General features: G+C 35.5%; 1 protein-coding gene across 1 annotated transcript; it reads left to right on the plus strand.

Moving 5' to 3' along the window:
* Positions 1-8,986: 8,986 nt before the first annotated feature.
* On the plus strand, positions 8,987-9,916 carry LOC148122940 (olfactory receptor 5H19-like). Its single transcript, XM_087897148.1, has one exon. The coding sequence runs from the start codon at positions 8,987-8,989 to the stop codon at positions 9,914-9,916; it is 930 nt and encodes a 309-aa protein (XP_087753274.1).
* The last annotated feature ends 240 nt before the right edge of the window (positions 9,917-10,156 follow it).

The raw sequence follows: 10,156 nt of genomic DNA on the forward strand, positions 1-10,156 counted from the left end.
ATATTATTTTTACTTCTTTGTTAATGTTCATTTTGTGTAAGATTTATTTGTCGACACTAAGTATCAATTATATATTTATATTTATCATTTATCAAGGAAAAGAGAATTATATCAAATATTAAATGAGTGCTGAATGGTTATGAATTTGAATATGAACTTCATATGATAATGAACATAAAGATCCATATTTCCAATCCACTTTGTAGATCCAACAAAGCCCATACTTAGCTCAAAGTCTAGACAGGATTGTAACCAATGGTGTTACACAGTCTGAATATGAAGTCCTGGAATTGATGTATACCAGTGGGAGGAGAAGGTCAATAAGTATTATGGATAGAAAATGAACTCAACCTTTCTCTAAGTTACTTTTTACTGAGGTACTCAGTGGACATAATGAGGGCCCTATATATTTTGAAGTAAAATAACTTATTTATTCCAACAATTCAAATATGCAACACACATAACAAAAAACAAATGTCAAAAGATAAGGGAATACGCCTCCACCAGAACCAAGTAGCCACATTATACTAAGTCCGGAGAAAGGCACTATAGCTGAAAGACTTCAAAGTTCAAACTATTAATATGTTCAATGACCTTAATGGAGACATACATAAACCCCTGAATACACAAAGAAACAGTTGAATGAAATAATGAAAAGATATCCACATATAAAAGTGTAAATAGAATCACTAAAGAAACTGCAAACTGAAATAAAACCAGCATTGAAAAATTTAGGAAATCTAATAGAAATCCCAGAGGTAAACCTCATCAACAAATTAGAGGACACGGAATAGAGAACCTCAGGTGTTGAAGACAAGGTAGAAGAAATGAATATTCAGTCAAAGAAAATGTTAAACTAATAAAAGAAACAAACAATAACAACGAACAATGCAGACACAAAACTTCCAGGTAATCTGTGATAATCTGTAAAGACCAAGTCTACAAATAAGAATAGGGATAGAAGAAGGAAATGAAACCCAAATCAAAAGCATACAAAATAATTTTAACAAAACTATTAAAGAAAGTTTTGCTAACTTGAAGAAGGAAGTGCCTAGCAAGGTAAAAGAAGCAGACAAAACACTAAATAGATAGAACCAGAAAAGAATTCCCCATGACACACAATAATCAAAATGCTAAATATATGGTAAAAGAAAGGATATTGAAGGCTGCAAGGGAAAAAGATTAAGTCATATATAAAGGAAGGCTATTGGAATAATATCTTAGTTCTCAATGGTGACTCTAGAAGCCAAAGTGCTTGTATGGATGTTCTATAAACTCTGACAGAAAACAATTGCTAACACTGACTACTATATGCAGCAAAACTATCAATCACAATCCAGAGAGAAAGACAAATACCAAATTTAAACAAGCAGAAGTAGAAACTTTAATATCTGATGAAATATATTTTAAACCAAAACTAATTAGAAGAAATTAAGAAGAACATTATCTACTCATCAAAAGAAAAATTCACTGTGAGGATATTTTAATTCTAAATATTTATGCACTAAATTCTAGGTCATTTAAATTTTAAAAAGGAACAACTAAAAGGATATACTGATCCTCTCACCATGATAGTGTGAGGTTTCAATATCCCACTCTGGTCAACAGATTGGTTATCAAGACAAAAATTAGGCAGAGGAAATTTTGGAGTCAAATAATGTCAGAAATCATATGGACCTAACAAATAGTTACAGAATATTTTATCCAAACATGAAGGAATATATTTTATCTTCAGAAGCTCAAGAAACTATGCAGAATTGACCAAAAATATGGACACAATCTAAGTCTCAACATATATAAAATATTGAAATAGTACCTCACATCTTATTTGACATATATGGAGTAAAATTGGAAATCAAAAACAATAAAATGTACGGAAAATCAAGTAAATTGAAAACCTGACTATTCCATGAAAAATGGGTCAAGAAAGAAATCAAAAATTAATTAAAAACCTTTTATAATTGAAAGAAAATTAAAAACAACATACTCACTTCCTTGGTTAGAGTTACCTCAAGATATTTTATGCTATTTGTGGCTATCGTGAAAGATGATGCTTCTCTGATTTCCCTCTCTGCTTCTTTATTTTGTGTATAGAATGGCAACTTATGTTTTTGGAGTTGATCTTGTATCCTGCCACATTACTAAAGGTGTTTATCAGCTGTAGGAGTTCTTTGGTAGAGTTTTTGGGGTCGCTTTTGCATACTATCATATCATCTGCAAATAACAAAAGTTTAACTTCTTCCTTTCCAATTCGAATCTCCTTGATCCCCTTATGTTGTCTTATTGCTATTGCTAGAACTTCAAGCACTATATTGAAGAGGTATGGAGAGAGTGGACAGCCTTGTGGTGTTCCTGATTTTAGTGGAAAGGCTTTGAGTTTATCTCCATTCAATTTGATGCTAGCTGTCAGCTTGCTGTAAATGCTTTTATTATATTTAGGTATGATCTTGTATTCCCAATCTCTCCAACACCTTTATCATAAATGGGTGTTGAATTTTGTCAAATGCTTTTTCAGCATCCAATGAAATGATCATTTGTGATTTTTTTGTTTCAGTTTATTTATATTGATAGATTTGCATGTGTTGAACAAGCCCTACATCTCTGGGATGAAGCCTACTTGATCATAATGGATAATTTTTCTAATGTGTTCTTGAATTCTGTTTGCCAGTATTTTATTGAGAATTTTGGCATCGATGTTCATGAGTGAGATTTGCCTGTAATTCTCTTTTTTGGTTGTGTCTTTGTGTAGTTTTGGTATCAGGGTAACTGTAGCTTCATAAAAAGAGTTTGTCAATGACTTTTCTGTTTCTATATTGTGAAATGCATTAAGGAGTATAGGTATTAGCTCTTCCTGGAAGTTCTGGTAGAATTCTGCATTGAAACCATCTGGTCCTGGGCTTTTTTTGGTAGGGAGGTTTTTGATAACAGCTTCTAATTCTTTGCTACTAACAGGTCTATTTAGATTGTTCACCTATTCTTGGTTCAACTTTGGTATATGGTACTTATCTAAAATAATGTCCATTTCTTTTACATTTTCCAATTTTGTGGCATACAGGCTTTTGTAGTAAGATCTAATGATTCTCTGAATTTCCTTTGACAAGAACTTTAAGTCTTTAATGAAAGAAATTGAGGAGGATACCAGAAAATGGAAGGATCTCCCTTGCTCTTGGATTGGGAGAATAAACAAAGTAAAAAATGGCAATTCTACCAAAAGCAATCTATAGATACAACGCAATCAACATCAAAATCCCATCAAACTTCTTCACAGACCTTGAGAGAACAATAATCAAGTTTATATGGCAAAACAAAAAACCCAGGATAGCCAAAACAATCTTATACAATAAAGGAACTTCTGGAGGCATTACCATCCCTGACTTCAAACTTTATTACAGAGCTACAGTATTGCAAATAGCTTGGTATTGGCATAAGTACAGAGAAGTCGACCTATGGAACCGAATAGAAGACCAGGATATTAACCCACAAACCTATGAACACCTGATTTTTGACAAGGGAGCTAAAAGTATACAATGGAAGAAAGAAGGCATCTTTAACAAATGGTGCTGGCATAACTGGATGTCAACCTGTAGAAGAATGAAAGTAGATCCATATCTATCACCATGCGCAAAACTCAAGTCCAAATGGATTAAAGAAATCAATATTAATCTGACCACATTGAACCTGATAGAAGAGAATGTGGGAAGTAGTCTACAAGAGAGGAGCACAGGAGACCACTTCCTAGGTAGAACCCTAGTAGCACAGACAATAAGAGAAACAATGAATAAGTGGGAACTCCTGAAACTGCGAAGCTTCTGTAAAGCAAAGAACACTGTCACTAAGACAAAAAGGCTACCTTCTGACTGGGAGAAGATCTTCATTAACCCCTCATCAGACAAGGGTCTGATCTCCAAAATATTAAAAAAAACTCAAGAAACTAGACAGTAAAACTCTAATTAACCCAATTAAAAATGGGGTACTGAACTGAACAGAGAATTCTCAACAGAAGAACTTCGAATGGCTAAAAGACACTTAAGGTCCTTAGCCATCAGGGAAATGCAAATCAAAACATCTTTGAGATACCGTCTTACACCTGTCAGACTAACTAAAAAAAAACACCAATGATAACCTATGCTGGAGAGGATGTGGATAAGGGGAACACTCATCCATTATTGGTGGGAATTCAAACTTGTGCAGCCACTTTAGAAATCAGTGTGGCAGTTTCTCAGGAAACTGGGCATAAACCTACCTCAGGACCCAGCAATTCCACTCTAGGGAATCAAGAGATGCCCTATCATACTACAAAAGCATTTGTTCAACTATGTTCATAGCAGCACTATTTGTAAAAGCCAGAACCTGGAAACAACCTATGTGCCCCTCAATAGAAGAATCGTTAAAGAAGGTGTGGAACATATTATACACATTAGAATTTTACTTAGTGAAAAAAACAATGACATCTTGAATTTTGCATGCAAATGGATGGAAATTAGAAAACGCTTTACTGAGTGAGGTAACCCAGACCCAAAAAGAGAAATATGGTATGTGCTCACTCATAAGTGGATTCTAGCCATAATTAAAGGTCTTTGAGCTTATAATTCGTGATCCTAGAGAAGCTAAATAAGAAGGTGAACCTTTAAAAAATCATATAGTTATCCTCTTGGATATTGGAAGTAGACAAGATTACCAGGCAAACTTGGTTGCACAGGGGGTGGGTGGTGGATGTAAGGGGAGATGGGTAGAGAGAAGGGAGAAGGGGAGGATTCAGGAAAGCTTGGAGGAATGGGAAATGTGGGATGGAAGAAGGATGGATATGGGAGCAGGGAAGTAAATATCTCAACTAAGGGAGTCATTTTAGGGTTTGCAAGAGACTTGATTCTTGAGGGGTTCCAAGGTCCAAGGATAGGTCCCCAGATTGTTCCTTGGGCAGCAGAGGAGAGGGTGCCAGGACTGGTCTTGTCCCATAGCCACACTGATGAGTATTTTGCATATCACCATAGAGCCTTCATCTGGCGATGGATGGAGATAGAGACAGAGACCCACATTGGAGCACTGAACTTAGCTCCCAAGGTCAAAATGAGGAGCAGAAGGAGGGAGAACATGAGCAAGGAAGTCAGGACCACAAGGGGTGTGTCCACCCACTGGGACGGTGGGACTGATCTAATGGGAGATCACCAAGGCCAACTGGACTGGGAGTGATGGCGCATGTGATCTAAATGGACACTCAGAACGTGGCTGACAAGGAAGGCTGACTGAGAAGCCAAGGACAATGGCACCGGGTTTTGATTCTACGGCATGGACTGACTTTGTGGGAGCCTGGTTTGTTTGGATGCTCACTTTTATAGACCTGTATGGAGGGGGGAGGACCTTGGACTTCCCATGGGGCAAGGAACCCTATTGCTCTTAAGACTAGAGTGGGAGGGAGAGATGGGAGGGGGAGGGAAAAGGGAGGCAGGGAAGAGGTGGAAATTTTTAATAAAACAATAAATTAATTAAAAAAATAAAGATTAGCCTTTAGGACCATAATTACAATGCATGCAAATGTGATAAACAGAAATAAAAACTTAAACTGAACCAATAAAAAAACCAACAACAACATACTCAAACTTGGGCACACAGTCAAAGAATGTAATTTGTTTTTTAATTGTTTTTATTGCATTATATATTTTTATCCACTCCTGTCCCTTCCTTCCCTCTCCTCTTCTACTCACCCCTGTGACCCTTATGCTCCAATTTACAAGATTAGGGGATTTGGTCAGTTTCTCCTTTCTATTTATACCCGTGTATGTCTCTCTTGGGGTCCTCTCTGTGTTTGTGGATTTTAGGCTGGTTTTTCTGTGCTATATGTCTAAAAGACACTTTTGTGTGAGTCCATATTATATGTGCCTTTCTGGGTCTGAATTACCTCACTCAATTTATTTTTTTCTAGATCCATCCATGAAGCAATTTTATAACACCATGTGCCTAAATAAAAAATAAGTGGCAGGAGAATCCCATTAGAAACACAAGGGATCTCTTGTGTGGTGACAGGTATAATAGTTTGTTTGGGATAGACAATAGAGAAAGATGTTGCATATATGGTTGGATAGAGTGGTTGGATATCGAGAAGGGACCTGTGCATTGTGGCAGATAGAGCAGGTCCAGGTTAGACACTGGAGAAGAATGTAGAATGTATGGCTGTATGAGTATGCTGGGTAATAAGAAGGGATCTAGGAGTGGTGTCATGTAAGGAAAGCCCACACTAGACTATGGGGTACAGACGGGAGTGGCCAGACTAGGCTGGGCCATTGAATGTGAGATTCAGACTAGATTTGTGCGCTGGGGAGAAGAATGGAGAGAAGTTCAGTGAGACTCACTTTTATCAATCTGGGTTCTTGAGAAAAAATTGTGAGGTCTCAAAATGGATTTTCAATATTTAATATTCAATTATCTTCCAACATTGGAAACTTATGACATTTAACCATGTGATACACTTTGGGACCAATTTGGGCATTTCATAGGGGTCCAAGTCTATAGTGGCCAATAGAGCAGCCTTATCTATTTCTCTAGAGAACATTTAGCCCAAATGGGAATTTCAGTAGTCTAATCGATCCTCTTCTAGAAAGACCTTGCAGGGGTATAATCTGATTCTTGTGTTGAAGAATAGAGTTCCTATAAACAACATATCTTGAGTTTGGACAGTTAAACTTCCAAAATAAATCACTGTGAGAAGAATTGCTACCCATATTACTGACTTTTTGCACCTGCTCTGGTGTGTTCTTTTATAATTTAGATAGTGCCACATAATTTAAGTATCTCAAGGGTTTCTTTCAAGATATGTGTAAGTGAGAAATAAGTTCAATAATATCCACCATGTATTTCATAGACGTTCAAGAATAGGTTTTTTTTTATTCTATTACAACATTATACTTGGCTTTGGATTTCTACATTGCTTGATACAAATGAAAACAAGAGGAAAGGATTAGGAATATTTTTAACATCATCACTAAATAAAAGTAAGTAAAATAGCTTCTATTGTTTTTTAATGGTAGTTTTTAAAATGTTTTAATCTTGCCATAATGACTTTTAAAATATTATGAAGCTAGTATTTTAATCAATTTCTCAATGGTCTGTAACTAAAGTGTGTGATTTATGAAGCAACAGGAACATGCTGTCATTTTCTGTAGGGTTCCAAGAGAGATGGGCATAGACTTTTTGCTGGGGGAGTCTATGTGAGCTTACTCAAAAAGGAGGTCTTCATTTGCGAGCATGAGGTGTCTTTTTGGGATTTTGTGCCCTCCCTATTGTAGAGTAACTATATTAATCTTCCTTTTGTACTTATCTTTCCTGTGCTTTTTTCCACATAGCGTACATTCCTCCCACTTATAATCTCCCCTTCTTTATAATTAGTGGAAAAGCTCTCTACAGGTATTAGATTATAGTAGCCTTTGTATGAGTGGTTAATAAATGCCTACTGTCCTCCACATTTCTTAGACTACAGCAGTCCTATACCATGTAGCCACCTATTTCCCCTATTACTTCTATTTTCCTACATCGGCTCTATAATGTGCAGAAAACTGTTTTCACCAAAGCCATTAAAATTCTCTATTTTCAACATGCAGGGATCTATAGTCAGTTGTACTTCACCTTTTCCCTTCCATTACCCTTTTTCTCTTGGTGTTCACAACCTTAAACTATCTGGTTATGTTTTTTTGCCCAAAGTATATTTGTATATTTCATTGGAGTGACATAGGCTCATGGTTGAAACAAGAAATATTTCTTTGGAAATGAGATTGACACTAAGGTAGAAATTCTTGTTGAGGGTAGAGTAAGTCATTGCCGAAAAAGGAAAGGAACCAAGAACACATTACGATTAAGCCTTGGTAGCATAGCTCTTCTGTTGTTAATAAAAACACAGACTGATTTATCTAATTTCTCAAACTCAAATTAAATATCCGATACAAAGCTCACAAAGAGGTTTGGATTTTTTGTTTTCATTGAGCATCTAGTTAGCATGCTAAAGTTCACTTCTTAGTAGTAGGTCTGTATGAAGAATTCTTTGTGATTTACCATTCTGTTCTCTAATTATCCCCAGTGTCTTACCACATATACATTTAATTTTATGTAATCTAAAGTCATTTGGGTATGTTTTGAAAAGTAAATATTAGACCCTTTTTATACTAAAGCAAAAACTTTTTCTACAGTTCTATTTCACACAAATGTTTCAGAAAATTTTGATATATAATCTGATTTGGAAGTTTCTTAATACAGTAAGGACTTTCTAATATTGTTGCTTCCAGCCCCACACCTCCTAAAACCTATTTCTTTCTACTACTGTATACTAAATTTGAAATTTTTTTTGTTGCATTTTGCTAGCTAGTACCTATGTTTAACTTTCACCTGAATATTAATCACCTTTCCCAGTTGGTTGAGACTACTCATTTCAGTCTAAGATGTAGTGCAGGTGTTTAAAAATCTTTTCTCTTGGCTCATAATCTGCAACTTAAATACAATTTTTTTATCAAGACAAATGAGATTTCTACACATTTTCTGAATGTTCAAAGCTTCTGGTTGCCCTTCGTCTGTCATCTGCTGGTACATTCACATATTCACATTTAAAATTTGGGTAATGAATTTGCATTTTTATAATTTAATAAAATTTTTATAATTTAATAAAATTACTTCCTAAAAAATAAGAGAAGTTTCCAAGATGAGGCATGATAGTGTAGGAGGTCCTTCTGTTTATTTGTTGCTTTCATTGGTTAATGTTAATAAAACATTTTAAATGCCAAAAATAAAAAATAAAAAAAATAAAATTTGGGTAATGAACTTGCATTGTTCTAAAATCTCAAGGATAGTTTCCATCTATTAAGATAACATTGGGTAAAATAAAAGGGTATTCTTATAAGTACATGGCTACATTAAAAGTTCCAACACATAGAAATTCAACTTACAAACTCATAATAATGCTATATGACTTTCAGTGTCTTTCATTTCAGGGACATAAAGAGAGAACATGGGTACAGAGAATGCAACAGTGCTGACACAGTTTGTTCTCACAGGACTCACTCATCTGCCACAGTGGAAAATCCCCCTCTTCCTGCTGTTCCTGGTGATCTATCTCATTACCGTTGTGGGGAACCTTGGTCTCATCACTCTCATCTGGAACGACCCTGACCTTCACATCCCCATGTATTTATTTCTAGGGAGTTTAGCCTTTGTGGATACATGGTTGTCATCCACCGTGACACCAAAGATGCTATTCGACTTTTTTGCCAAAAGTAAACTGATCTCTCTCTCAGAATGCATGATACAGTTTTTTTCATTTGGAATCAGTGCAACCACAGAATGTTTTCTCTTGGCAGCAATGGCCTATGATCGCTACATAGCTATATGCAAACCTTTATACTATCCAGTGATCATGACAAACAGACTCTGTGTACGTCTGCTAACACTGTCCTTTGTGGGTGGGTTTATTCATGTTTTGCTTCATGAAGGTTTTTTATTCAGACTAACCTTCTGTAATTCCAACATAATACATCACTTTTACTGTGATGTTATGCCACTACTAAAGATTTCCTGTACTGACCCTTCTCTCAATTACCTAATGCTTTTTATTTTCTCTGGCTCAATTCAGGTATTTAGCATTTTGACTATTCTTGTCTCGTATACACTTGTTTTGTTTTCAATCTTAAAGCAGAAATCTCTCAAAGGCATAAAGAAAGCCTTCTCCACATGTGGAGCCCATCTCTTGTCTGTGTCTTTATACTATGGCTCTTTGCTTTTTATGTATGTGCGCCCTGCATCTTCACAAGTAGATGATCAAGATATGATGGACTCTATATTTTACACTGTTGTAATTCCTGTGCTAAATCCAATTATCTACAGTTTAAGAAATAATCAAGTAAAAAATTCACTAGTGAAATTCTTAAAGAGAAAAGCTTAGGTCTCATTTTATCTTTGGTTGTATTCTTATTAAAACACCATAAAATCATAAAGTCTTCATGTATCTAAATTTTGTTTTTCTTTCTAAAATATTTGGCAGTTATCTGTCCTAGAATGATTTTTTGCTGGTTTTTATGTATATGAATGTTTCAGATATATGTGTATGGTGTATGCACACTTATGTGCATAGTTACAGTTAACCATGTACACATATGGGAAGGCCAAAGGAGTTCACCTGACA

This window comes from Myodes glareolus, chromosome 2 (assembly GCF_982192425.1).
Source record: "Myodes glareolus chromosome 2, mMyoGla1.1, whole genome shotgun sequence".
NCBI classification, from domain to species: Eukaryota; Metazoa; Chordata; class Mammalia; order Rodentia; family Cricetidae; genus Myodes; species Myodes glareolus.

What these genes read in the sequence shown, in the direction of transcription:
- LOC148122940 (XM_087897148.1), top strand. Translation starts at nt 8,987, where the DNA reads ATGGGTACAGAGAATGCAACAGTGCTGACACAGTTTGTTCTCACAGGA.